Source organism: Tyto alba, unplaced genomic scaffold (assembly GCF_018691265.1).
Source record: "Tyto alba isolate M040663 unplaced genomic scaffold, T.alba_DEE_v4.0 Super-Scaffold_41, whole genome shotgun sequence".
NCBI lineage: Eukaryota > Metazoa > Chordata > Aves > Strigiformes > Tytonidae > Tyto > Tyto alba.
Genome location: NW_024881317.1, coordinates 23,246,610 through 23,272,529, shown reverse-complemented (window position 1 = coordinate 23,272,529; position 25,920 = coordinate 23,246,610). Strand labels below are relative to the sequence as shown.

The 25,920-nt window shown below is 56.4% G+C and overlaps 3 protein-coding genes across 5 annotated transcripts in view; 2 read left to right on the top strand and 1 right to left on the bottom strand.

The window, feature by feature from the left end:
* CSNK1G1 (casein kinase 1 gamma 1) overlaps positions 1-14,325 on the top strand; it is a 108,344-nt gene extending 94,019 nt beyond the window's left edge. For 2 of the 3 annotated variants that reach the window (XM_032990254.2, XM_032990255.2), the window contains exons 11-15: positions 866-970; positions 4,785-4,892; positions 7,986-8,092; positions 10,477-10,500; positions 13,565-14,325. In XM_032990254.2, the coding sequence (XP_032846145.1) occupies positions 866-970; positions 4,785-4,892; positions 7,986-8,092; positions 10,477-10,500; positions 13,565-13,619 (399 nt within the window). In that variant the 3' untranslated portion in view covers positions 13,620-14,325. The remainder of the gene's footprint in view (positions 1-865; positions 971-4,784; positions 4,893-7,985; positions 8,093-10,476; positions 10,501-13,564) is intronic. The other variant, XM_032990257.2, reaches the window with a different exon arrangement.
* A 4,050-nt stretch (positions 14,326-18,375) lies between these two features.
* On the top strand, positions 18,376-22,165 carry PPIB (peptidylprolyl isomerase B). The gene is made up of 5 exons (XM_042803993.1): positions 18,376-18,652; positions 20,500-20,613; positions 20,727-20,820; positions 21,482-21,666; positions 21,784-22,165. The coding sequence occupies exons 1-5, from the start codon at positions 18,497-18,499 to the stop codon at positions 21,904-21,906; spliced, it is 672 nt and encodes a 223-aa protein (XP_042659927.1). The 5' UTR covers positions 18,376-18,496; the 3' UTR covers positions 21,907-22,165.
* Positions 22,166-22,305: 140 nt separating this feature from the next.
* SNX22 (sorting nexin 22) lies at positions 22,306-25,395 on the bottom strand. The gene is made up of 6 exons (XM_042803994.1): positions 25,326-25,395; positions 23,531-23,614; positions 23,265-23,369; positions 23,055-23,149; positions 22,827-22,900; positions 22,306-22,688 (listed from the first exon to the last, which is right to left on the bottom strand). The coding sequence occupies exons 1-6, from the start codon at positions 25,392-25,394 to the stop codon at positions 22,522-22,524; spliced, it is 594 nt and encodes a 197-aa protein (XP_042659928.1). The 5' UTR covers position 25,395; the 3' UTR covers positions 22,306-22,521.
* Between the last annotated feature and the right edge of the window lie 525 nt (positions 25,396-25,920).

Here is a 25,920-nt window from a genome sequence, read left to right as displayed (position 1 = left end):
AGACCTTGGCCAAAAGATGTGTCATGGAGAAATCTGATAGAAAAGTCTAAAGCTCTTCCCTTGGCTGCCTGTCACTTGTGTTTTGTGGCATTCTGCTGCTAGCCTTCTTGCTAATGGCCAGTCACCACACACTGGCAATGGCAAAGGCATCTGTAAATTAATTGTCAGCGGTGCCAGATCGAATGCATTCAGTGCTAGACGTGGTACTGCTGACGGTGATCTACCGTCCCAGCTATATTTAGCATTACTAATGTTTACTGTGCCTAAAACAGTTCATCTTCATAAGAACTCATTCCCTCTGTGAATCATGATTTTTCTCCTTGTTTTTGTTTAATTACAAAGGCAATTGATAAAAAGCACCTTGCAAGACAAGCATGCTATTGCTGACAACTGCAGTGGTTGCTATGGAGATTTTGATGTTGTGAGCAAGGATTATGACTTTGGTGAGAATAGAGCAGATGAAGCTTTAATTTTAACACGTCCTGTTTCTATGCAAGCATGATTTTTAAAAGTGGCAAGACGATGAGATGAGGAAAACAAGTCTGTATATTTTCAGTTGTAATAATCCTACGTAAGACACATTAGGTATGATCTGACACTGATGCAGATATCTAACTATATCTTTTTAATTAATTGTTATGCAAGACATTTGGCGCTTGTGTCCAGCATCAAATCATGGGGATTTAATAGCCCTGGCTGTAATTTTCCTTGGTTATTGTCAATACCTTTGGGCAGTGTTTTGATGTTTTCCTGGTTGTACGCAGTGGGAGCCAGCCTGACAAGTTAGTTTTGTGCATGCACGTGTTGAGAGAGAGAGCAGCATCTTCAGCATTGGCTCCATGCTAACAAACGCCTTGCTTTCCAGCCTACTCCAGTGGGATCTGTTCACGTAGATTCTGGGACGTCTGCAGTAACAAGAGACAGTCACATCCATCGGGATCGGCCATCGCAGCAGGCCCTTCGCAATCAGGTGTGTTGCTCACAACTGCTTTGGCAGTGCCCTGTTGTTTGGCACCTCTCTGAGTTCCTCTTGGACCAGAGAAGCGGAAGCCCTGTGCCATTAGAGGTGGCTGGGGCTTATTCTGGCCTTGGTCACCGCAAGCACAATTCCTGCTTAATTTAGAAACTGTGATTTGAGCAGGATTTTATCAAAGCAACGGGGTGCTGAAATGCTGTATCAACTAGTGGAACTCCTTGGGATCGTGAACCAAGCGGAGTGTGATTTGGAATGGGTCATTTTTCTGTAGTTGGTGGGTAAGCTGTTTAACTCAACTATCCAGCCTGGGTGCTTTTACTCATAGCACGTGGACCATGGAGTAGACCAACAGCTGTGGCGAAGGCAGCCTGCTCCCCGGAGCCCTCTTCCCATGGACCATGTGGCTGCAGTAAGGATGTGCACGTCCCATGTACACACAATATATCCTCCTCAGGGTGCCCGGTTCGCGGCATAAGTGTTGAGCAGAGGATAAAGGACTGCCAGGGTAGGGTAGGGACCCTTGGGGAGGCTGGGCATCATGATCCAGATGAACTACCAGTTGTCGAATTTGAATTTCCCCATTTTTTCCTTTCTAGTTGTAGTATTCTGTTGGTGTTGAGAGTTTGGATTTTCTGTATTAACAGAACTGATCAGAAGTTCAGTAGATCTCCAACCGCCGGCTCCTAGCTAGAGCTGTTGGTGCTCTTACTTCCCAGTGAATGGTTCTGGGCTCGCTCTGCTCCTGTAACCGCTGTGTGCCGTTCTAGCTCCTTGTCTGCCGTCTCTGCTCCCACTCGACTCACGCAAGCTGTGGTACGTGGGTGCAGAATCGAGTGTGAGATGTAATAACCTGTCCGGGCTCAGCTTTCCTTGTTCCATGCAGCTGGGCTCCGAGTGGTAGAGCAGCTAACGTAGACTAGAATACATCTCAAGCCTTCGGCTACAACCGGGATGAATACCCCTCGTTAGAAGTGTTGCTTGTAGGAAGCTGGATTGTTTGAAGCACGTGTGCAGTACTGTATTTATGCATGCTGGAGTGGTTTGTGAGTACTAGTAAAATAATCTGCTTTAATATATTGCCTGATTAATGCATTAACCCCCCTTTTTTGGGTGGCAGGCTCTAGCCGTCCGCTTTGACAACAGACCTTCACGCTGCCTGTGTATGAGGCATCTTGTTTCCTTTACCGGACGATGACGCCTGGCTTCATTTTCAAGCATGTTAGGTCACAAATTATAGTACGTAGTCCAAAGAAATCTACCCTAGACCCCAAATATTATGCAGGCTGCCCTCAGTCCTCGCTCTTCTGAGCTTTGCAAATAGTCTTGATGCTGTACTGCATAGCAGCTTTTGTCATTTTTTCACCTAAACATTACTTAGGATGCTGAATTATTATCCCAATGTGCAGGGAAAATCAGTTTCTTCTCTCCAAAACATAAACAACTGTCTTCCAAGGGATGTTCCTATTAAGTATTGAGCAAACGATTTCTCTAAAGGAAAAAGCAGAAAAAATAAACATCTAGAGCAGTGCATTGGAGGCATGGATTTGGGTCAAGTGACTGCCTTGATCTCCAGATTTAATTGCCTTATTTTTGTTCCTGGGTTTAACAACTGCAGATTCTCTTTTATAATATTTGGTTCCCAGTAAAGATGCTGATGAGAGAGTGATCTCATTTTTGTAGTCTTTTCCTCTGGGAAGTGAAGATGCTTAACTGTTAAAGATGGGTGAGCCCTTCTCCCTCTGTCTTCAGGTGCCAGTCTTGTCTTGTAATTTGGTAGCTGGTAGGAAGGTGATGAGTGTTAATGGGAACTTGATGCTCTCAGATTTCACGCGCATCACTTCCTCAGTGTCACTGCTTGGGTTGTGTTTTGGGCGGCTCAGCTCAAGCCTACTTCAAAACCAATTTATCACGTACTTGGCTGTTGAGCTAAAAGAGAAAAATGTGGCTCTAGTGGCTACTAGAGCCTTTCCTAGAAATTGCTTCCAGGCTCCTAGCTTGCTTCTCCTAGCGTTGACGCAGCGTGGTAGCACTTCACCGCCTGGGCTAGCCAAGCAACCTGATGGCATAGTGCTTTGGAAGGAGCAGCACTCAAGATCTGTCTTCTACTAGCTTTTAAAACCTGCATTTAAATTTTCCAGTTGTTCATCATCTTGTGACCTGCGGCCATTAAAAAAATATTCTAAGGGAAGTGCTCCTCCTTTGAGTGTCACCAAGTACAAAAAGTGTAAGCAGCATCTCAGGCTAACAGGAAGAACATGTAATGAAAAGTTTTAATAGTACAAGCCTGAATGAGCCCACCTGTAAGGGATATACTACCTATAAACTAGATTTGGTGGCTGCTTGGAAGGAGGAGCAGCACCATGGGTCACTGCAGGAGGGATTCAGAGGTCACGTGGAAAGGGAACAATAGCGAACGTTGTATGAAATTCCAGGAGACTTTTCATTCTCCTGCTTTTCACATACGCTTCTGCTCCAGTTGAGTGACAGTTTACCAGTTAGTGTTGAAGTTTATTCAAAGGAGTCTTTGCTTGCAGTCTTTTTTTTTTTTTTTTTTTCTTTTTTTTCCAGTGTCACTGAGCCCTGTGACTTCTTTTTCTCTGACTAGGGCTTGGGCTCATCATCCGTGGCTTCAGAGAGTAACATAAAGTAGTGCTGGGGGAAGGCAGGGCCTGTGCACCTCTCTTTGGTTGGCTACTTCAGCTCCACTGGTGATAACCTGGTGTTTATTCTCTTGAGCCTCTTGTTTCCTGGCCAGATCCATGGTGTCTCTGTTCAGCATCCCTCCTGCCAGCTGCATGCGCGCTGCGGGGACTCTGCTGCTCTGCTCTCTTCTTTCAAATTTGTGCTTCAGCTTTGAAACATTTGCTTGATTTTTTTATACAGCGTCCGGGGAGACACCTTTTAAATGCATCCCATCAGTCACTTCAGGCTTGGCTATGTCCTCTGCTATTGGCCTGAAGCCAACACAGGTCTACGTGCCTGTCCTATGCTTCCCAGTCTTGGGAAGCGCTCCTCCATCTGGTTGGTTGAGTTTAGGTGTGCTGAGATCCTCCTGGGTCTTAGGTGAACGCTGGATGTGTCGTCATCAAAGCTGGGTGGCCTGTAAGGAACTTCACATGCAAGCGCAAAGTGGGTCTTCTAATAAAACAAATCAAATTCTGATAATTTAATTGCCTAACGTTTGCATCTGTTGGGGGAGAAAGAAGAAACTGTTAGCGAAAGTTTCATATCTGCTTTTCTGCAGAAATCCAAAAAGCCACCAACCCTCTCTCCAGTCAAGCAGGTGTGGTGGATGTTTCCTTCTGCACTGTACAGGTGAATCAGTGTGTGGAACTGGCTTTTGGTGAAATAAAATGTGGCTTTGTTTTATGTTGCAAATTTGAGTTAAAAAAAATATGTATGTTAAGGAGGTCAAGCTTGTGTATCCAATCTCGCTGCCATGCCAAGTGCTCTGGTGTGTGTGACCTGACAGATGTAGTTAAACATGCTGTGTCAGTGTGCTTATCTCTATGCTGAAACCCACGGAAATGAAGCCATTTAAAGAAATAACTTCCTGAATAGACCTGAGCTTTTTCTTCATTTAGCAGCTAGAGAAGAAATCCACTCCTGCAGTGAATTACTGCAGACACCGCTGAAGTAGAGATGAGGTGCACTTGGTAAAGAGAAATTGTAGCCCAGCTAAAAGTTTAAATGCCTTGCTTTTTGCAAAGAAACTAACTCACTAACAAACACCCTTTTATTTCTTCCCCTCGTTCTCACCTTTTGCCCTCTCTTCTGTTTCTCTCGTGCTTCTGAACCTTGTGAGCAGACATCATCAGATCGCCGAGGGGAGTGGGAGATCCAGCCAAGCCGGCAGACAAATACCTCGTACTTGACATCTCATTTGGCTGCAGATCGGCACGGAGGATCAGTACAGGTAACTCTTCCTCCTCAGGCGTACGGCCTTGGTGCGAGAATTGGTGTTAAATCCCCTGAATCCTCCTCGAACTACAGTAGCATCAGGGTCAGGAGAGCCGTTTCACAGGTCGGTTTGGTCCTGTCCCCTACGTAATGCTCAAGCCGTGGTTTTGTGGGACCCAAGCTGTGATGGCCAACAGTGTTGCTGTGACTGCTTCCACAAAGCTCTTCCTCTGAGAGCTGTTCTGAACTCAGGTTTGTCAAATTGAACACAGAAAGGAGTGTATATTAGCATGTCTGGTCTATAAAGCACCCCTCTATCCCCATCTTGGGGATGCTCTTAAGTAATAAGAGGCAGCTGAAATAAGATCTGTTGCCTGTAAACGCCATAACATTAGGAAAATAGTTCAGGCTTGATTGGGGACGTTCTGGTTGAATTCCTGCTGTTTAAGGGAAATCTAGGGGAGACAAATGGACGGTGGATGGCTGGTGCGAGTAGCTTCTACAGCAGCTTCTTCCTCCAGGTGGAGGGGAGACACACTGAAGAGTCGGTGCAGTTACAGGGTGTGGTGACCCTGTTCTCTTGCTCCCCAGTGCATTTGCCTTTTAGTTTCGGATCCAGTGGCAGACCAGCACCAGTATGAGGGCATGATGGCTGCGAGTTGGATCTCTGGATGTTTGCGCTGTGGAAGGTGGATGGGCAGAGGGTGCGTGACAGTGCCAGGCAGCATTAAAGGTGGCACTACAGCTAGATTTTGAAATTCCTGAAAAGACTGCTTCTGTTTATGAAACCATACCTGCCTCTGGTTGTCACTTAGGCTCGCTAAGGGAGTTTCTTGCACTGCTGCCAGAGTAAGATGGCTGGATGTGCTAGAGAGAAGATGCAGGAGTCATTCAAGCAAACAAGAACTGTCTAATATTGCTGGCGAGGTGAACTCTTTGGCAGAGGCTTGCCTGCGAGAGCTGACTCTAGTGCCAGACACAACACTTTGAAAATTGGCTCTGGTGAAATGGGAATTAGTGCCGGCAGCGGGACAGAGCTGAGCTGAGGAGGCGGGTAGTGCAGGGCACCCCAAAGCAAAATGCAGATTAGCTTGAAATTTTTACTCTTTCCTGATACTTGGTTGGATTCAGTGATTTTATTTTTTTTTTGCTTGATTAGCCACGTTCTTTTTTTCATTTAAAGATACTTTACTGAGCAGTAGAGAAACTGAAAGATAAGGAGGAACTAAGGTATGCATAGCTCTGCTCTCAGATGCAAGCAGGCAGTAAACTGTAGAAGTGTTCAAGGCCAGGTTGGACGGGGCTTTGAGCAACCTGTTCTAGGGGAAGGCGTGCCTGCCCATGGCAGGGGGGCTGGACTGGATCATCTGTAAAAGCCCTTTCCGATCCAAACCGTTCTGTGATTCTATTAATTCTGCTCTCAGTAAGTACAGAGTAGGTGTTTTTCTTCATATTTTTTTGATGTCAGAGGAATAGTTTCCTTGCACAAAGCCAGCATGAACTGTGTCTCCCCACAAACACTGTTCTGCCGGAGTAGCTACAGCAATAAGGCAGTCCTAGTCCTAATTTGACTGGGAGGCTTGCCTACCTAAGCAGTTTACAAGCCTGTATGTGCCACTGTAAGCATTAAAATTCTGCTTATCTGCAGCCAAGAACAGGAAATCTTCTGCTGTGCATGGCTGCTGGGCTGCAGATGCTTAAATTGTTTCTCAACAGATGTTCAGCTCATGCTGAACCCTTGGGAGGTCAGTAGCTTCAAGTGGCCATTTCCTTTAAGGCAACGGTTGAATTTGCCACATCAGAATGAAGTGATGGCATGTAAAAAAGAGGAGGAAAATCAAAGCCTTTTGTAAAATAAAATTTAACGAGTATCTGAAGAAAGTGTGGGAAGATCACTGGGAATAGCATGATTAAGTGCTAGGATTTTGTAAAGTTGTGTGGGAAGTGTGGGGGTCTGGAGAACCTGGGTGGGCCTACAGTGCGATGAGTCTGGGAAGGGGGGTACGTAGAGAACCCAAGGGGTTGTCACTCGAGGAGAGCCCTGGAAACGACATGAGCTGAGTCCTGACCTGTCTTGGCAGAGATGGGCCACGAGATTTGACCTGCAGGAACAGCAGGTGCTGGTAGAACTTACGTATTCAGAACGAACATGGATAGATGCACTTAATAGTGAGGGGACGTCTGCTTCGCTGGCTTCCTTCTCTTCATCTCTGGTGGTTAGGTCATCCAGAGCCACCAGGATTACTGGGAACCAGCCCCCACCATGGGAGATACCTCCTTTTACCTTGTAGAAGGGTGAAGAGGTGAAGCGGGAGGGGAACTGCGCATGGCTACAGCTCGGGCCCCGGGTGTGTTCACAAGCAACCTGCTGGAGCCTGCCCTGTCTTCCAGATAGAGTGCAGAAGGGCCGGCCAAACTTTGGTCCCATACAGGCTTCTTTGGCAGTTGTTGTGGCAACAGAGCAATGATGAATTATCCAGAAAATTATGCGCTTTCCTGGCAAACGCAGAGCTGCTGGCAGCTGCAGATCTGGATGGTCATCCGTGTAGTGGAAATGCTGAAGTAAGCCGTAACGTCAGCTGCGGAGCACAACGAGAGGAGAGACCGTATCAGTAGCTTTTGGGTGAGGACGTAATTCCAGAAGCTGGCTGTGTAAGGAGTGAGACTCTGGTGGCTCTGGAGTGGCTTCTTCCCACGGTATTGGCAGGCAACAGGACTGAGTCGCTTGCCTGTAGAAGCATCAGCAGAAAACCATCAGTGTAATACAGTTTGTGTGTGTGTGTAGGGCTGTCAGTAGTCTGCACACTACGCTGCGCCTCCCAAAGACACAAGACCCATGCTGGGCACAGGGGTGTGAATTAGGAACACAGACGCGGTCCTCTGCCTGCTGTTCTCCTTGGGATGAACCAGGCTGGTCTCTCCAAAGCAGGCCCATCATTCTAAGGCATCCAGTGAATCTGTCAGCCTGCTGAGAGGGTGCAAAGAGACAGGAGCAAAGAGAAGTTGCTTCGCAGATTTCCCATTCCCCGCAGCATCCCTTGTCCAGGTGGGTGGAGACACCTCATTGTGCAAGGGGGCTTTGTTAACGGGGTGTTCATTTGTGTTTCAGGTGGTTAGCTCAACCAACGGGGAGCTGAACGTGGACGACCCGACGGGGGCACACTCCAACGCACCCATAACAGCGCAGGCGGAGGTGGAGGTGGTGGAGGAAGCTAAGTACGTTTGCTTTACAAACAGGCTTTCCACTGGTGTGGTCACTAATCTTCCTCCTGGGAAACGAGTGGGGATGTTTACCCGTGGTGAAGTAATCGATGCTCATATCCCATGCCCTTTTCCTTGCATATTGCTGCTTTTGTGCATGGTGCCTTCAGTGCTGCTGCCGCCGCTGCTTCTTTTTTCCTCTTGTCATGGCTGGAGAACGTAACTTATACTCAGAGCATGTATTGCAAGATAGACAGTAGCACAAATACCAAAATAACATGAATTGATTTCAGGAATCCCGGTGAGCGTCCCCTGTTCCAAAAGGAGAATGCGCTGTATTCTCGTGCTGAGAGTGTAGGAGTAGCTTGAGCCCAGCTCAGTGAAGAGATTGTTGGTCTGAAAGCTAACACTTTATTTCTGGCTGCAAGGAGTAGATGCCAGGTATCCGAAACGGTCCTCGAGTAACTCTTGCAGGGATGAGTAGTTCTCTCTCTATAAATTCTCTTGGTCCAGCCCAACGGAAGCCGAGTGAGAGAAATCAGAAACGGCTCTCCTGCTTGTGGGGAACAGCGTGCTCCCTCTGAGCTGACCTCTGCAGCTTGTGGTCAGCGGTGAGAACTGATGCACAAAGTTGCTGCTTTGACCATTTTGGCCTCCCTTTGCACACGTGCTGCATCTGGCACCATCATGTCACCTTTTGCATGATTCTCAACATGGGACCTTCTTGCTGCCTCTGAACTAGACCGGGACCCTGGCAGGTCACAGTGTAATCCTGACACTCCCCGGATGAGGGGCGAAGCAGCCCCGGGGCTGCCTTTGAACTGGTCGGTTCTGTGACGTTGCCCAACTGCCTGGTTATAATTGGACTGGATGACACTGGTGCTGCTTGTCCCACGCTGTTTGTCTCCGCCTTTGTGGGAACCTCTGTTAGGAACGGCTTGTGGGAGGGTGAAGAGGAAAACTGGCAGGCGTGGGAAAGGGTGTGTTGATGGGACAGCTCCGTAGTTACGTGTCAGGCTAAAGCCAGTGCCGGTTGTCCTGAAGGTCTTCTACTGTTTATTCCTCTGTCTCTCGGGACACACTTCTGCATGGTCTTGCTGGGTGGTAGCTGGCCTGGGCATGATCCTGGCAGCAACATGCCTGATGAACAGATACGCCTTCTCCTCCCAGCCAAAGGAGCAAGCCTTGGGTTTGGTACGGGCCCCTCATGAAGCGTGGCGTGGTGGGGAAGTTCTTGAGGTGCGACTTGCAGAGTGGGCAATATTCCTCTTAGATATGGGTTGTGTGGGCTGCAGAGACCACCAGCTTGGCATCACAGGCTCTGTCTTGGTCAAATTGAAGTGGGTGGGTGTCCCACACCCCCGGCACGTGGCTGGGGGTTGCTCGTAGACTTGGGCAAATTGCCACCCTTAACAGTCCTCGATACAACAAGCCGGTGAGAGGAAGAGTCAGCTTTTAAGACGAGGCCACCTTCAGCCTGTGTTTCTGCAGCACCCTGTTCAGCGAGGCCAGGGTCCAGACCCCACGCCCATGTACAGGGGAGATGTCAAGACAGGTGAAAAGGAGCACGCAAGGGCCGTGCTGCCCAAGCCGTGTCTCGCAACGCCTGGAACTGTTCTGTCTCCCTCCAGCCCTTGTTTGTGCGGTCCCAAACTGGTTTTGGAGGTGCTGGGAAGCAGAGCATGGGCTGCTTTGCACTGAAAGGGTTGGGGGTATCCTGTAATTCCCAAGTGTAGTCCGCTTCATTCCTCTTGCCACAGGGAGGGCTGACTTCATCTTCCCTTGCATCTGTGATCGTAAATCCCCTCGGTTTTATGAGGAGGGCAAAGGACTTTTGGATTCTGCTCTGCAGTAAAGTTGGGCAGAAAGAGCTAGATGGAGCTGGAGCCTGGAGCTCTGTTTTGAGACGAGATGCAATAGCAGAAAAGTCTTTCCCTGGCACTCTTGGCAGGCAGAGGAGCTGAGCAAATGCTTCTGCTTTGGGGTACGCTCCTGATCCCAGCCGTGGGTTCGCTGAAGGGCAGGTCCCAGGTGTAGATCCACGACGTGGCCCTTCTGCCACGAGCTGCAGGGGAGAAGAGCAGATTCCCGTCCTGGTGGCCCTGAGCCCCTTTCTGATCCCCGCCCCAGATAAGAACCTCATGGTGCCAGTGCCTTCGTGGAAAGCAGGGGGTGTTTGTCAGAGGCCTCGAGACCCTGGAAAACGTGGCAGTTCTCAGCGGCGCCATGGCAAGGGCAGAGGTGGTATGAGGGCTGGGGGCGGGCGGCGGGCAGGCATGGTGTGTGTCTGCCAGTCTGCACTGCATGTTTGCATGGCTGCAGTGACATGCTTTCATCCCACCTCTGTGAACTAATTGCTCTTTCTTCCTTTCTGTGTTTTTTCTCTACACTCTCTGTAGCTGCCTGAAAATGCTCAACTTGTGGTGAGTCCCTCTCTCCAGTCCACATGCAAGGGGGAGCGGACCAGACTAGACTGGGGTTGGCAAAAATCAAATTGACCAAACCCTAAAAAGGCACAAAGTCAAAGCCAACCCAGAGCTGTTTTGATTTCAGGACCGTGCTGAGGACCACATGCAATATTGGGGAGGGTGTGGGCTATGTCTGAGCGGCCACATTAGGCCGAGCAATTCAGCTGATCTCATCACTGATGGATGCAAAAGATGGATTTTAATCCTTTTCTATTCGGCTTACCATCTCCCTCAAACTGTTACGTCCGTGAGCAGATAATGTCTAATGGAGTTGGGCAGAGTCGGGACCGGGCTGCCGAGCATCTTGCAGGAATTCCTCACGCAGACGGTTACAGAGGGAAAACCCTGCACTGGGTGTCAAGGGGAAGTCGCTTCCTTGGAGAGTTTCCTCTGAAGAAGCACAGGCCGGGGCCTGTATGGTTAGAGAAGATGGAGAGACATGGCCATGGAGTCCTCGTTAGTGACAGAGCCCCTGCTTGGAGAGGGTGGGTGGGAGATGGCTCCTTTCCAAAAATGCTGCAGCTGCCAGTTGAGGGTGCAGGTGAACTGGCTTCTCCGGGAGAGAAGGGGTGGAAGGGTTTGGGATTAGCACCAGCCCAAGCCCGGCTCAGGGGTACATACGGTTTTATCAGGGTTTCGAAGCCGCAGCTGTAGTGTCCTGGTCTCAGGTTGTCCCATGGAAGTGCTCCCTCCCTCTCTTGCCCCTTGGGGAAACCACGTACCCAGTAAGTACAGGAGCAAGTGAAGACACGGACGAGGAGCTTGCAGGTCCCAGGAAGGGCTGATGGGTGGGAATCACCACGGAGCGAGGTGACAAAGCCCGTGTGCGGTGAGGAATGTCCTTGTTGGATGGGAGACTGACCGCCTCTGCCCTGCTCTCCGTAGGCATTGCCTCCAATACCTCTGGCATCTCTGGCTTCTCTGTATGTCGTAGTCTGGGGCTGTTCTCTTGGGCATTGTCTGCATGCAGAGAGATCACGTTCTGTAATTGTCAGCCTGCCTTATTCTTTATTTTGGTGTTTTGCCTCTGCCTGTCTGAACTGCCAGGACTTCCTTTCCTGAACCCTTCCCTGGACCTCTAAGTAAGAGCCTAAAAAGGCAGTCACAAGGAAAAAAAGCCAGAAGTCAGTCAGCTCCCTTTGTTCGGTGCCCAAGGAAACAAGTGCTGCTCAGCCCTCTTCTTCCCTTACCCACTGCATGCAAAATCGTAACTCATGCATTTTCCATCCTCTCCCCCCATAACGTCCTCCCCCTTACTCACCATTGCCCAAATCACAGAGGAAGGTGGCTGCTGTGGGAGAGAAATACTGCAACAGGTTAAAGCAGGAGAGGGTGGCAGATGGCTTGGGAGGATAAAATGCAAGCCCAGTCCTGGGGTGGGGGGCGTTAAAAAGCGCCAGCCATGCACAGGAGCGTGGGTTGGGTGGCGCTTCAGCCTGCACGCTGCAAACGTCAGGCTAGGTGGGCAGTGATGGAGTCGTCACAGGTCGCTCTAAGCCCGTGTTCCTGCAAGGACAAGCGCTTTGCATTTTTCCTGGTCTCACCTCCCAGCTGGGCCTGTCGAGGAACCTAAAAGCAAATCGTGGACGTTTAAACTTCCCTTGGCCTTTAGTCCCTGCAGGCCAGAGGAACGTGTGTGGTGGGAGGTGGCCCTCCTCTTGCTGTGGCTGTTTGAGCGCTGCGTGCTGTAGGGGGTTTTGGTCTCCCCAGCAGACAATCTGTGCTTGGCTCACGGCAGGGTGGTGGTCACCCATTGCTTTTGCACCCTGTAGTAAGGCTCACGCACCCGGGGGCAAGAGCCTTCTGGGCTGCGAGTGAGAACCAGTCTGTTCTTCCAGCCCTGAGAGGATAGAAATGTAATGCTGACATTTCAGAGCCTCGAAGGACCCAACAGAAGATGCTTTGGAGAAGTTGTTGCAGTGTTTTTGAACGCTTTTGGTCTGGCTGTTGGTAAAAGATGCTTGTAGGAAGAAATGGTCTTCGCATACTCACATCTGCTCTTGCTGCTTAGCGAGGCATCCCTTCCACCAGCCTGAAAAAGTAGTCTTTCAGCATCACCCGGGCTTCTCTGGCGATGGCTGTAACGGCAGAAGGAGACAGACATGTAGCTCAGGAGCAGAACTCGCACAGAACAAACGCCTTTCCTCTGTGCAGAGGATTCCTGACAGTGGGCTGAGGATAGAAAGGTAGATATGCCTTAAACACCAAGTAATTCTGTAGGAAGCCAGCAGGACTAGAAAAACTGGGTGACTGCTTTCAGTGCATCCCACAAATGAAACCACCACTCTTCACGGTTCAGCTGCGACGGGCGTTTTTCTCCCCACCTCAGCCTCCACTATCCATCCTTCTTGCTTCCCTTAATCCCTGGGCGCTGTGCACCTCCCTCGCATCGGATGGGGGAAGAAGCAGGGGTTCTGCATACCGGCACTGAATGATTTATCCAAGGTGGAAGCTCTGGTTATCGTGAAAGGTTCAGTAAAGAAACCTGGTCCCTGAGCTGAGATCTCTGTGGAACCTGTCTTTTTAGTGAACGGTGGTGAAAACCACGTGTCTCGTAGCTGGGAGGAGCAGCCAGGGCTCGCTGTCCCAGTCCGCTTCCTCCGGGGTTCGGACAGAGGGAGCCGGGAGCATCTGGATCTTTGTTTTACTGCTTTCCCAGATGGCTCCTTGTGTTCCTGCCCCAGTCGGGCCTGGGGAGGGAGGCAGCCCGGTGCTCAGGGGCTGCGCCCCGCTGTTGCCCGCAGCCTTTGGGTGGTGGGACAACACACCCCCCCCCGCCCAGCGTGCGGCTAACTTGCCTTTGCTGGTCTACCAGTCCGGGGTAGTGGTGGTGTCAACCCTCCACCAGCATCTGCCGACCTTGCCGACTGTCCCGTGGGACAGCAGATCTGTCTGGGCCTCGGGCCGGGCACGCAGAGGTGCTGTTGCATGCGGCTGAGCGGAGGGAAGCCCGGGACGGCAGGGGATCTTCCTGGGGTGCCAGGTTTGGAGCTAACTTGCCTTGTCCTTTGTGCCCCAGGTGCTGCTGCTTCTTTAAGAGGAAACGGAAGAAGACGGCTCAGCGTCACAAGTGACCAGTGCCTCCTGGGCCTTGCAGGAACCGCCGCGCCTGCAGCTCCTGCCCTGTCTCACTGGAAGGGGCTTCTCTTTAGGGGGGAGGAGGAGGCATAGGAGGAAGAGAGGAAAAAAAAAAAAAAAAAAAAAAAAGGAAAAAAAAAAAAAGTGACATTTTAAACCAAAAAGAGAAGAAAACGTTCCAAAACAAACCACTCTGGGGTGGATCTGCTGAATGGTCTCCCTCGTTCACTCCAAGCCTGAAGCTCCTTTTGGGACCAGGACTGTGGCTGGCTCAGGTCTTGGTCGCCCTGGGAGGGGGGCTGGCTGGCTGACCCTCCTTCCCGTTGTTTACGGCGAAGGCATCGTTCACGCAAACCTGAGGACTGTGCTTAGTTCCTGCTCACTTTCCTCCCCTCCCTCCCCTGCGCTCTCTGCTCCTCCGTCCTCCTCCCTCCTTAATTAAGCGAAGAGATACCATAGGCTCGGTTGGCTGTCGAGAGGGCAGGAGGATGCGGTGCAGGCAGGAGAGTTGCGTGGGAGAAGGGCCTGACTGCTGCAGCAGTAAGAGACAGGTTCCCTCTTCGGCTCCTTGGGAACAGTTACACTGTAATGTGCAAGCTGTGAGAAATTTGCAATCTACTGTTCCAGTTAGGTTTTTTTTCCGGCTCCCTTGACACCTCCCTCCTCTGACAGTAACAGAGCAATGTGGATTGTTTTAAAGAAGCTGACGTCGTTGCACTTTTTATTATTTTTAGCATTTACAGATGCACATTGTATCTGTGGATCGCTGCGTGGCCACGCGGTGCCAGCGCAGACAGACATTCAGCTGGGAAGACGGTGGGGTGCAAAGAATGCCCTCGAGTGGGGATGTCAGCGACCTCCGCGCGGCCCCCGTGCCAGTCTGGGGCTCCCGACACCCGCCTCGGGCCACGTGCTGAGGAAAGCATACTTGAATTTTCAGTCACCCTTTCTAGCTGCCAGTGAATGTCCCTACCATGGTTTCCTACACCGTGCCTGACCCCACTGGCCACGAGCCACAAGGCTGTAGCCCGGCGTTGGCAGGAGGGAGCAGCGTCAGCTTGGCTGAGCTGGAGGAGTTTGCGCTGGCTTAAGGGGTAGATCTGGATTAAGGGAACTGGGAGGCAGCCGTCTCCCAAAGCGTAGGCGTTTCTCGGTGTGGGCAACCGGGCAGCCTCCTCAAATCCCTCCGGCAGGGTGGTTGTGAACACGTACCTTCTGCGAGAAAACACTACCAGGAGCAAAGCTTCCCCGGCGGGGGAGAGGATCCTTCACTGCCTTAACACTGATTTCATCTCCAGATGGTCAGATAGGTTTGACTGGAATAGCCTTCACATCCTCTCTGCGAGCGTGGGTCTGGGGCACGTGGGATTTCATCCCACCCCACAGGAGAAGCCACGGTTCTCATGCGCCACTTTTGAGCCAAACCAATAGCTAGTAAAGGGCTTGGGGCGCTTTGCACACATATTAAAAAAAAAAAAAAAAAAAAAAAAAAAAAAAATCTTGCATCCTGCTGCAGCGTTTCCGAACTTGGAGGAGGCTGAGGCTGCTTGGGGGTTACCATAGATGTGGCTGTGGGAGAACTCGAGCAGCTTTTAGGGAGGTTGTGAATAGGTTCCTTGTACTTTGTCTTTCCATGTGTGACACCTGACCAGGCTGGGACTGTTCACTTGAGAGACTTCGCTTGTCATCAACTCGTGCCTGGCTCACCCCAAAAATCCCGGAGAGTGTGAAGGGAGGAAAGGGAGAGACTAGATCTCATTATCTTTTATGTTTTTTAATGATGATCTGTGTAGCTTGGAGTTCGTGGAGCAGCACTCCCGGGAGGTTTGGTTCCCCTGGCTGGGCAGAAGTGGGCTTGGAGGGCAGGAGAACGCCCTGGGCAGGGAGCTTCTGGGCTGGCTTATCGTGCATGGCCGAGGCAGGCAGGGTGGAAAAGCCCCTCTCCCTTGCCGGGACCCGTCTCTCCGCCATCGGCCGCTGCGCTCTCTCCATGCCTTATCCCGACGAGCGTGGCTCGCAGGCGCAGGGCTCTTTGCCGGGAGGTGTGTGCACCTTCTCGCTCTGCAGAGCGCCGTCCCCAAGCCGTACCGCGGCAGGATGGGGCCGCTCCCCCCCCACCGCACCCGCCGGGGCCCTTCGCCCACTCGTCCCCTCCTGCCAGAGGGAGGACGAGGACCGTGGCCGCCTTCCACCCTTCTCTTTCCAAACTCCTCCGCTGCCGGTGGCTCCCAGAAGCCCGGTGTCTCTGGCGCAGGCGTTCCCCTCTCTGCTGTAGGAAACCATGGTTTGGCGTCTTGGGAGGGGGGGGAAAGGGGCACAGGCGCTCCCTGGGAGCGGGCCTGCCCGCTGCAGGTGGAACCGGGCCCTGAGACACTTCTGTTGCTGCCCTCCCAAGCCCCACTAAGTGCCTGTCACCAGAACTTGATTCCTTCTGCATCTCCTGCCGTGTTTGGTCGTTCCTTGCTGCCTCCGGTCAAGGAGGAGCTTGTAGTTGCAGCATATGTAAGTGTTTGCAGGGTGAGGGAGGGCTGGGGGGGAGGGAAAGGGGCCATCTCAACAGTTTTTGTTCTTAAATGGGATTTTGTTTGGGTTTTTTTTTTGTTTTATTTTTTTTTTAAAGTGAATGTATTTGATTGTTTAGAAACTTTCCTGACCTTGTTTTTAAGTGGGTTGGTTTGAAAGCTATTTCACGGTGACCCACTACGGCTTCTCTCTGGAGATACAATGTTCTTTTAATCCTAGGATGATGTGTTTGTAGGGGAGGACTGTCCCCCCACGGCATGCTGGTAATGCTCACTTGTACCAAGCCCTCTTGCACTATAATCGTACGTTGGACTCTTCAAAAGGGCAAATATGTGGGGTGGCTTTTTTTTTTTTTTGTTATTAAAAAAAAAAAAAAAAAAAAAAAAAAAGGAAAATAAAAGCAGGTTAACAGCAAGTCCTGTGCTTGAGGAAACCGCTGTCCCCAGGGAGCTCGGAGGTGACTAGGAGACACAAGCCAGACTGAGCCAGCCGTGCTATGGTAGGAAGCAGGGCATTAAGCCTACCTGGGCCAACTCTCCTCTCCTCGCCGGAGGTCGTTGGCGGCTGGGAGACCCCAGGGGCGCGAGGGGAGGGCGCTCGGGGGGCACCCAGCGCCACGCTGGCCTCCCCGATGTAGCTCTCCCATGGCGTGGCCCACCAGTGTTGTGATGCAGTCTTCTGAGGTATCAAGTGAGATGATTATTTTTTTTTTTTTTCAATAAAACATTGCACTGCTGCATTGTTCTCCATGAATAGATGTATTTGTTACCTCTCCCTGACAACATCACTTGTATTTTTTCTTCCTTGCTTCTGTTGAGCGCTCTTGGTAGCCCTCCTCTCCTGTGAGAAGCTCTTGGTAGCCTTCCTCTCCTGTGAGCCCTCCTTTGAGGAGGGGATGATGCGCAGTGTAGGATCTTACGAGGACCTTCTCAACACTACAACGGACATTTCAGCCCCACAAAGCTTGGCCAAGGCATGGTGGCACCAATTTCTCTTCTCCTTGTGCCTGCACATTCCCGCTTCAAGCATCCCGGGGAGCAGGATGGCTAAACCGCTGATTACTTGGAACGCAAAGCTGCGAGCCACCCCGAGACGGGCCCGTGTCTCTGGAACAGCAGCTGTAGGCATCGAGCATCCCTTCCCCGAGCTGAAGGGCACTGCCTACGCCCGTCTGCGGGCCGAGGGGCTTCGCCTCCAGCCGAAGCGACCACCAGCCAAGTCCCTCGGCGCCGGCGGTGGGGCCAACCGCTGCTGCCTCGAGTGCCGCCTGCCGCCGCGCACCTGCCGGGATCTTGCGTGGAAAGATGCATTCCACGGAAGCCACCGCCAGGATCGTGAGGTTTCCCAGCGGGCAAATAGCTGCTGGTTGGTTATTCTCGGTGCAGTGGAAAGCATTAAAGGAGATGGCGCCTGTGAGCCAAACACAGCACCTTTTGAACGCAGCTTTCGCTGTATCTGGACAGGGAGAGCACCTGCGGCACGACTCCTGCTCTTAGGAACTACTTCACGCTGGGATCTTTGCTGGGACGTTTTCCCACCTTTCGTTTCCTGGCCTTAAAATGTAGTATTTTTAGCATGAACTTTCAATTCCCATTCCCAAAACTTGAGCCTTGAGAGCTGTGCTCTGAGACGGAAGACGAACCTCAAGGTTTCTTTCCCTGGCCTTGGAAACGTGCATCCACACCAGGCCCTTCCTCTAAAGGTTTGTATGCTGGGTGATTAACACCGACCAATATCTATTCGAGTAGCCGTTAAAAAAAAAAAAAAAAAAAAAAAGTAATTCCCATATATTCAACTAACTCTGGTATTTGTAACGACTGCGCTGAGCCGGACACCGGCACCTGCAATGCCCCAAACCCTCCTGTGTGCTTCTAGCCTGGCCACACCGGGTATTTAAGAAATTTGGGGCTCTCTGGCGACGGCCGTTGCCTAAAGCGTCTCTCGTTGACGACAAGGCTCCATCTTTGTCCCGGGGATGAGGCGGCAGCACCGATGGCGACGCCGCGCCTCCCCGCCGCCGGCGCGCGCCCCCTCAGCGCCGGGCCCGCCCCCTCGCAGGCCGCCGGCCGCGCCCATTGGCCCTTCCTCCCCTCTCCCCGCCCCCTCTAGCCGCGGCGGCCAATCAGCGCGCAGCCCATGCTCCCGATTGGCCGCGCCGCGACTGCCGAGCGAGGGGGCAACGTGGCAGCCAGCGGGCGGTTCGCGCCGGCGCCTCCCACACACCCCCCCACCCCCTTTCCCGGCGGCCCGTTGGTCGCGCCCGGGCGGCTGGAGCGGGCGGGGAGCGCGGCGCGGCGCGGGGCGTACCACTGCGCGGCGGGCGCGGGGGGGGCGCGGCGGGCGGGGCCGGATGCAGGCGGCGCGGCGGGGTTTGTGGCCGGGCTGCGAGCGGCGGAGGATGAAGGTGCTGGTGGCGGCGGCGGCGCTGGGCGCTGCCCTCCTGCTCCTGCTGCCCGCCGCCTCGCGGGCCGACGAGCGCAAGAAGGGGCCCAAGGTCACCGCCAAGGTCGGGGGGGGACCCGGCGGGGACGGGCTGGGCGGGCCCGGCGGGGTGGGGAGAGGCCTGGGGGGGGGGGGGGGGGCAGCGGGACTGGGGGGAGCGGGGGGAGGGGGGCCGGCTGAACTGGGGGGACGTGGAGGAGGGGGGCCGGCTGAACTGGGGGGACTGGGGTGAGGGGGGGTCGGCTGAACTGGGGGGTTTGGGGTGAGGGGGGGCCGGCTGAACTGGGGGGACTGGGGTGAGGGGGGGTCGGCTGAACTGGGGGGTTTGGGGTGAGGGGGGGGCCGGCTGAACTGGGGGGACTGGGGGGAGGGGGGGCCGGCTGAACTGGGGGGTTTGGGGTGAGGGGGGGTCGGCTGAACTGGGGGGACTGGGGGGAGGGGGGGCCGGCTGAACTGGGGGGTTTGGGGTGAGGGGGGGTCGGCTGAACTGGGGGGTTTGGGGTGAGCGGGGGTCGGCTGAACTGGGGGGACTTGGAGGAGGGGGGCCGGCTGAACTGGGGGGTTTGGGAAGAGGGGGGGCCGGCTGAACTGGGGGGACTGGGGGGAGGGGGGGCCGGCTGAACTGGGGGGACTGGGGTGAGGGGGGAGGCAGCTGAACTGGGGGGTTTGGGAAGAGGGGTGCCCGGCTGAACTGGGGGGACTGGGGTGAGGGGGGGCTGGCTGAACTGGGGGGACTTGGAGGAAGGGGGGCCTAGCAGAACTGGAGGGGACTGGGAGGAGCGGGGCCAGCTGAACTGGGGGGACTGGGGTGAGGGGGGGCCGGCTGAACTGGGGGGTTTGGGAAGAGGGGGGCCCGGCTGAACTGGGGGGACTGGGGTGAGGGGGGGTCGGCTGAACTGGGGGGTTTGGGGTGAGGGGGGGCCGGCTGAACTGGGGGGACTGGGGTGAGGGGGGGTCGGCTGAACTGGGGGGTTTGGGGTGAGGGGGGGCCGGCTGAACTGGGGGGACTGGGGGGAGGGGGGGCCGGCTGAACTGGGGGGTTTGGGGTGAGGGGGGGTCGGCTGAACTGGGGGGACTGGGGGGAGGGGGGGCCGGCTGAACTGGGGGGTTTGGGGTGAGGGGGGGTCGGCTGAACTGGGGGGTTTGGGGTGAGCGGGGGTCGGCTGAACTGGGGGGACTTGGAGGAGGGGGGCCGGCTGAACTGGGGGGTTTGGGAAGAGGGGGGGCCGGCTGAACTGGGGGGACTGGGGGGAGGGGGGGCCGGCTGAACTGGGGGGACTGGGGTGAGGGGGGAGGCAGCTGAACTGGGGGGTTTGGGAAGAGGGGTGCCCGGCTGAACTGGGGGGACTGGGGTGAGGGGGGGCTGGCTGAACTGGGGGGACTTGGAGGAAGGGGGGCCTAGCAGAACTGGAGGGGACTGGGAGGAGCGGGGCCAGCTGAACTGGGGGGACTGGGGTGAGGGGGGGCCGGCTGAACTGGGGGGTTTGGGAAGAGGGGGGCCCGGCTGAACTGGGGGGACTGGGGTGAGGGGGGGGGCAGCTGAACTGGGGGGACTGGGGTGAGGGGGGGCCGGCTGAACTGGGGGGTTTGGGAAGAGGGGGGCCCGGCTGAACTGGGGTGAGGGGGGCCCGGCTGAACTGGGGGGACTGGGAGGGGGGGGGCCCGGCTGAACTGGGAGTGATTGGGAGGATGGGGGACTGGGAGGATGGGGGCCTGGCTGAACTGGGGGGACTGGGAGGAGGGGAGCCCAGCTGAGGTTGGGGGGAGGGACACGCAGCTGGGGAGGTGGGGGAGGCCCGACCCGGTGGGCTCAGGCCTGGCTGGACTTGGCGAGTCAGACTTGGGGGGTGGGTTGGCCCAACCAGGCGAGGTTCCACTGCTGCCCCCCTCACCCACCTCCCCCCCCCCAAGGTGTTCTTCGACCTGCGGATCGGGGAGGAGGATGTGGGCCGCGTTGTCATCGGGCTCTTCGGCAAGACGGTGCCCAAGACGGTGGAGAACTTCATGGCATTGGCCACCGGCGAGGTGAGGGGCCGGTGGGTGCCTGGATGGGCCTCAGCCAGCCCCCCGGGAGGCTCCTGCTTGGCTCCCAAGACAGAGCCTTTGCCTCATTCTGTTTTCTCCATCCTCACCCCCAGAAAGGATTTGGCTTCAAGGGCAGCAAGTTTCACCGTGTGATCAAGGACTTCATGATCCAGGGAGGAGACTTCACCCGTGGAGATGGCACTGGAGGTAATTTAGCTCACACCAGCCCGAGGATCCAGCCGCTGACTTGAAGCAAGACGGAGGCCACGCTTCCCAACCCAGTGCTGGGTTGGAACCCCAACGCTGGGGACCAGTGTGGAGCTGGTGCCACAGTGGGAAGGAGTGGGCACGCAAGGAGTGGAGACCTGGCCAGGAAGCAGAGCTCGGTGCCGGGGAGGGATGGGCGCAGGGAGGCCGGGCGGGTGGTACCTGAGCGTTCCCCGTGTAACGGTGCTCTCTGCCCCGGGGGGACCGGGAGCTCCACGGTGAGAAAACTTCCCTGTGCAGCAGCTGGTGCCTCTGCCGGGCATCCTGCAGCAGAGTTCAAACCTCCCACCAGCACTTAGCAAACGTTAGTTAAGTTGATGATATCGGTATTTAGGCTTGTAAACTTGTGTCCAATCTGCTCTCACAGCCTCCTGCTCCGGTCCCTTGGGGGTGTGACCCCTCCTGCCCAGCTCACAGGGTGCTTTCAGCTCCCTCCAGTACCCATTGGCTCATGTTTCCCCGCAGCCCTGCGGTGCTGGTAGTTAGTCCCCCTTCCAGATGCGCTCATTCACCTCACCCAGCCTGTGGAGAGAGCCACCATCATTGCCTCTGCCCTGACATATTTCTGTGAGAGCAACACCTTCCCCCTTCCCCCCCTTAGGAAAAAGTATCTACGGGGACCGCTTCCCCGACGAGAACTTCAAGCTGAAGCACTATGGCCCTGGCTGGGTGAGCATGGCCAACGCCGGCAAGGACACCAACGGTTCCCAGTTCTTCATCACCACAGTGAAGACACCGTGGCTGGACGGCAAGCACGTGGTGTTTGGCAAAGTGCTGGAGGGCATGGTAAGGGGGTGATCGGTTCCCAGGGCGGGGAGCGGGACCAGGCAGATGCTGCCTGAGGGCAGAGGGCTGGGAGGTGGCTCTGCCCGTGCCCAGCTCTCGCACCTCTGCTTTCCCCAGGACGTGGTGAGGAAGGTGGAGAACACGAAGACAGACAGCCGGGACAAGCCCCTGAAGGACGTCGTCATCGCCGACTGCGGCACCATCGAGGTGGAGAAGCCGTTCGCCATCGCCAAAGAGTAACCGCACCCTCCCGGCCCCGCGGCGCGGCGCGGGGGAGCCGGTGGCACAGGGCTGCGGGCCGGGGGCTGCCCCACTCCCCCGCCGTGCCTCTCCCTGTCATCCCGGGGCAGGGGAGCAGCAGCAGAGCTGCTCTGCCCCCCCTTCACCCGGCCGCCTCCCGGCCGGCCCGCAAGCAGGACGGGGCACCAGCTCCTCTGCCCGTCACTTTTGTAAGAAGCACATGCACCAATAAATGTGACCAATGTGGTTTTTTTTTAAAGAGTTGCCTCTCTTCTCCTCTCAGCGGGGTGCAAGCCACTTAGTAGCCCTCAACCCTCCGACCCTCTTCTTTTATCAGCCCAGGAGCGGTGCCGCAGTCGGCCCTGGCTTCGCTTTGCAGAATCACAGACCACAGCGATCTTTTGCCAATCCAGCCCAAGTGATTTATTGCACCGAAGCCCGGAGGAGGAGGTTCAGGGTCCCAAGGCTCTTACTGCGACCCCGAAACTTCAGGGCAGCAGGCAGAGCTCCTGCCCTCCCAACGAAGGCACTTGGGATGGCGGTGAGGGAGCGGCTCTGGCTCCCGCTGTACCCCCTTGGCGTCTCCTGCCCCATCCCAGCGGGGAGGAGGTATTTTTACTGCCACACTCCTTTCTGCTGCCCGACCGCCCACCACTGCGGCCCTGGGTGCTGGGTGGGGGTGCAGGGGCCGGGGGCTCGGGGCGCTGCCTGGCTCGGGGTGCAGCTCAAGGGGATGTAGAGGCCCAGCAACACGCCCCTGAGAACAGTGTTGGGGAGCAGGTCTGTGAGGAAAAGGGGGAGCCGGATCAGCTGTTTCTCTCCCAAGCCCCATTAAAGGAAAAAACACATTTTGGGGGCCCCAAAAGAGCCTTTTCCCTTGGAGGCCCTGGGGCCCTGCACCCCTGGTCCCTCCTCCTTACCGGTGCCCGGTGGCCGCATGTAGGGGTCGGTGCTGAAGCCGATGACGGGGCGCTGGGAGGGCGGGGGGCCGGTGCTGCCAGGCCAGAGGGGATGTCAGCGTTCACCCCGAGTGCCCCGGGCCGGTCCCCATCGTCCCCAACCCCACACCCCGGGGTGCTTAACGGGTGAGGGGATGATCCCGGCACCGGGTGGGATAAACTGGGTGCTGGCAGAGCCCGGCTACTCACGGGGGGCTGCCGGCTTTGGGGTCCTGCTGGCCGCGCCGCACCTTCAAGAAGTCCAAGACGTCCTGGGGCAGCTCCTCGTTGTGGTACAGAACACCCTGCCGTGCACCCAGGGCGGGGAGGGAGGGAGTCAGCACCCCCCAAAAAAAAAAAAAAAAAAAAAAAAAATACAAAACAAACCCCCAAACTGCCTCCTCAAAGCCAGCACCTCACCTGGATGTAAAGCTCCAGGCCCTGCCGGCGCTGCTCCAGCACTTTGGGCATCCAGTTGGGGACACGGCGGGGGGGGAAGTCGGGGACCTTGCAGGTCTTCTTGATCTAGGGTAGAGTGAGGGGACACACACACACACACACACACACACACACACACACACACACACGCACGTCTTTTGGCAGGCTGGAGCATGGGAGGAGGAGGCTGGTGCTCCCTGTCCCTGGGAGCTGGGGTGTCCCCTCCCCGCGGTGCCGGGGGGTCTCACCCGCTTGTGCAGCGCCTGGAACTCGCTGTAGCGCTTCGCCACCGTGTGCCGCCGGCCATTGCACAGCACCTCCACCCGGAACACCTGCGGCCCCCGGCCTCGGCCCCGTCAGCATCATCCTCCCGGGGGGAGGCAGAGGCTGCCAGCTCACCCCCACACACCCCCAGGGACCTCTGCCCCTCCACCACCACCCCCCCCCCCCCCCCCCCCCCCCCCCAAATCCCTCCCCGCCCTCCGCGGGCAGGCAGGGGACACCCCACCACCAACCCCACTGGGGCAGCGGCCCTGCTTGCAAGGGTAGAGGGTCTCCAGGTGGGAGGGGGGTGTTGAGGGGAGGCGGGGGGGCTGTTGAGGGGTGGAGGGGTGGTATGCCACACTATTCTCCCTCTCTAGGTGTTGTGTGGGAGCACACAGAGCCCCCTCCCCAACCTCTGGGGCAGGTTGGACACCATGGGGATGACAAGGACATCCCACCACACCACACCCCCCCCGCCCAAAGCCTCCTGGGGACAGAGGGGACCCCCCCCCCCCAGCCAGGGACACCCCTCTCATGCCCCTTTCAAGGTTAGATGGTCATTGTCCCCACACACCCCACCAGACCCCCCCCTGTTCCCCCCCCCCAGGGGACCTCCGCTCCTGGGACATGTGGGGGGACATCGAGGGAGGGGGAGTTTGGGGGAGGGGAGGGGGGGGAGGGGGAAGACTTGGAGACATCCCACCCCACCCCCCGGCGCAGAGGGACACACACCACACACACAACCGTGGGGCATGTGGGGGTACCTAGGGACCCTACTCCTTAGGGCCAGAGGAGACCTCCCCCCCCCCCCCTCCCCCCCTCCCCCCTACCCCACCACCACCCCCCCGAGTGAGACAGGGACCTCCACCGCCTGGGGAAGGGGGGGACACACACACACATTCCTCCACACACCCCCGGGAGCAGATGGGACCCCAGGGGCAGACATAGACTCTCCCCACCTGCCAGGGTTTAGGGGACCCTCCTCCCTCCCAATCCCAACTTCCCCCCCCCCATCCCCCCAAAACCAAGGACCCCCCACCTTTCAAAGTTTCCCAGGCAGGGGCCTCCAACCTCCAGGGCAGGGGAGGAGAAACCCCGGGGCAGACAGGGATCCCCAACCCACCGGTGCCAGAGGGACACCCAGCCCCCAAGCACACCCCCCCCACCCCCCCACCCCCACCCCCCCTTTCAAAATGTAGCGGGGCTGTCCCCGCCGGCGGGGACCCCTGGGGACAGGCAGGAACCGTCATCCCCCAGTTGGTGGCAGCTTGGGGCAGACGGAAACCCCTCTATCCCTCCGGGTCCAGAGGGGACATTCCCCCCCCCCCCCAGGGTAGAAGAACACCCCCACTTTCAAGGACCCCGGCAGGGACCCCCTCAGGGCCGGCGATCTCCAAGCCCTGGGGTCTCCCGGGGACACTTGGGGACCTCCAACCCCTCGGGCAGATGGCGATAAACTCCCCGGGCTGATGGGACCCCCGGGACACAGGGGGCAGGCAGAGCCCCCCAACCCCTGGGGTAAGTTGAGGCACCCCCCGAGCCGGCAGGGACACTGGGGGGGGGGGGGGGGGGCAGCCAGGGACCTCCAAACCCCTTGGGAAAAGTGGGACCACCCCCCACCACCACCACCGCGGGGATCGCTGTGCCCCAGGGGAGATGGGGCCACCCTCGGAGCAGGCAGGGACCCTTGGGGACAGCCGGGGGCCCCCACCCCAGGGCAAGAGGGATCCCCCCCCCCCCCCGAAACACACCCCCAGCCCCCCCGAGGGAGCCCCTCACCGTGTGCGCCTTGTCGGGGCTGCCCGCCGCTGCCTGGGGCTCCGCCGCGGGGATAGAGACGGCGATCATGGCCCGGGGGGGAGCGGGGGGGGGAACCGGAGGGGGGTGGGGGGGGGGGGGGGAAGCGGGGTTTTGAGCCGCCGGAACCTCCCGCAGGCTCCGCTAAGGGCTGCAGGACCCGGGGCAGCCCCACTCCGGGCCACCCACTGCCCCTCGGCACCCACCGGGGTGGGTGACACCGGGGACCCCGAAACCAGCCCAGGAGCACCCCAAGAAAGGGTCCTGCAGGGCCAAGACCCAAATCCAGCACGCCGGAGGGGGGGGGGGAGACTGGAGGTACCACAGGGGCTCAGTTCTCCAGGGACAAGGGGAAAGGAAAGTGGGAAGTCAGCACAAGCTGCCTTTTCCTTTTTTTAAGGCAGAAGAAGGGGTATCGGTTTTGATGAAATCCACAGCTCGGGTCACAGCAGGGTTGGAACATGGGCAGGGGGGAAGGAGCATCACGCCCCCCGAAGGCTCCACGGTGGCTTTTTGGGGCCCAGTTCCCCCAGTGAACCCCACAAGGGTGCCGCGATCCAGCCCCGCTGAGCTCAGA

What these genes read in the sequence shown, in the direction of transcription:
- PPIB (XM_042803993.1), top strand. Translation starts at nt 18,497, where the DNA reads ATGCAGGCGGCGCGGCGGGGTTTGTGGCCGGGCTGCGAGCGGCGGAGG. An exon ending in TGGCATTGGCCACCGGCGAG is followed by an intron (nt 20,614 to 20,726) that starts GTGAGGGGCCGG and finishes CCTCACCCCCAG; the next exon opens with AAAGGATTTGGCTTCAAGGG. An exon ending in CCGTGGAGATGGCACTGGAG is followed by an intron (nt 20,821 to 21,481) that starts GTAATTTAGCTC and finishes TCCCCCCCTTAG; the next exon opens with GAAAAAGTATCTACGGGGAC.
- SNX22 (XM_042803994.1), bottom strand. Translation starts at nt 25,394, where the DNA reads ATGATCGCCGTCTCTATCCCCGCGGCGGAGCCCCAGGCAGCGGCGGGC. An exon ending in GCCCCGACAAGGCGCACACG is followed by an intron (nt 23,615 to 25,325) that starts GTGAGGGGCTCC and finishes CGGGGGCCGCAG; the next exon opens with GTGTTCCGGGTGGAGGTGCT. An exon ending in CATGCGGCCACCGGGCACCG is followed by an intron (nt 22,689 to 22,826) that starts GTAAGGAGGAGG and finishes TTTTCCTCACAG; the next exon opens with ACCTGCTCCCCAACACTGTT.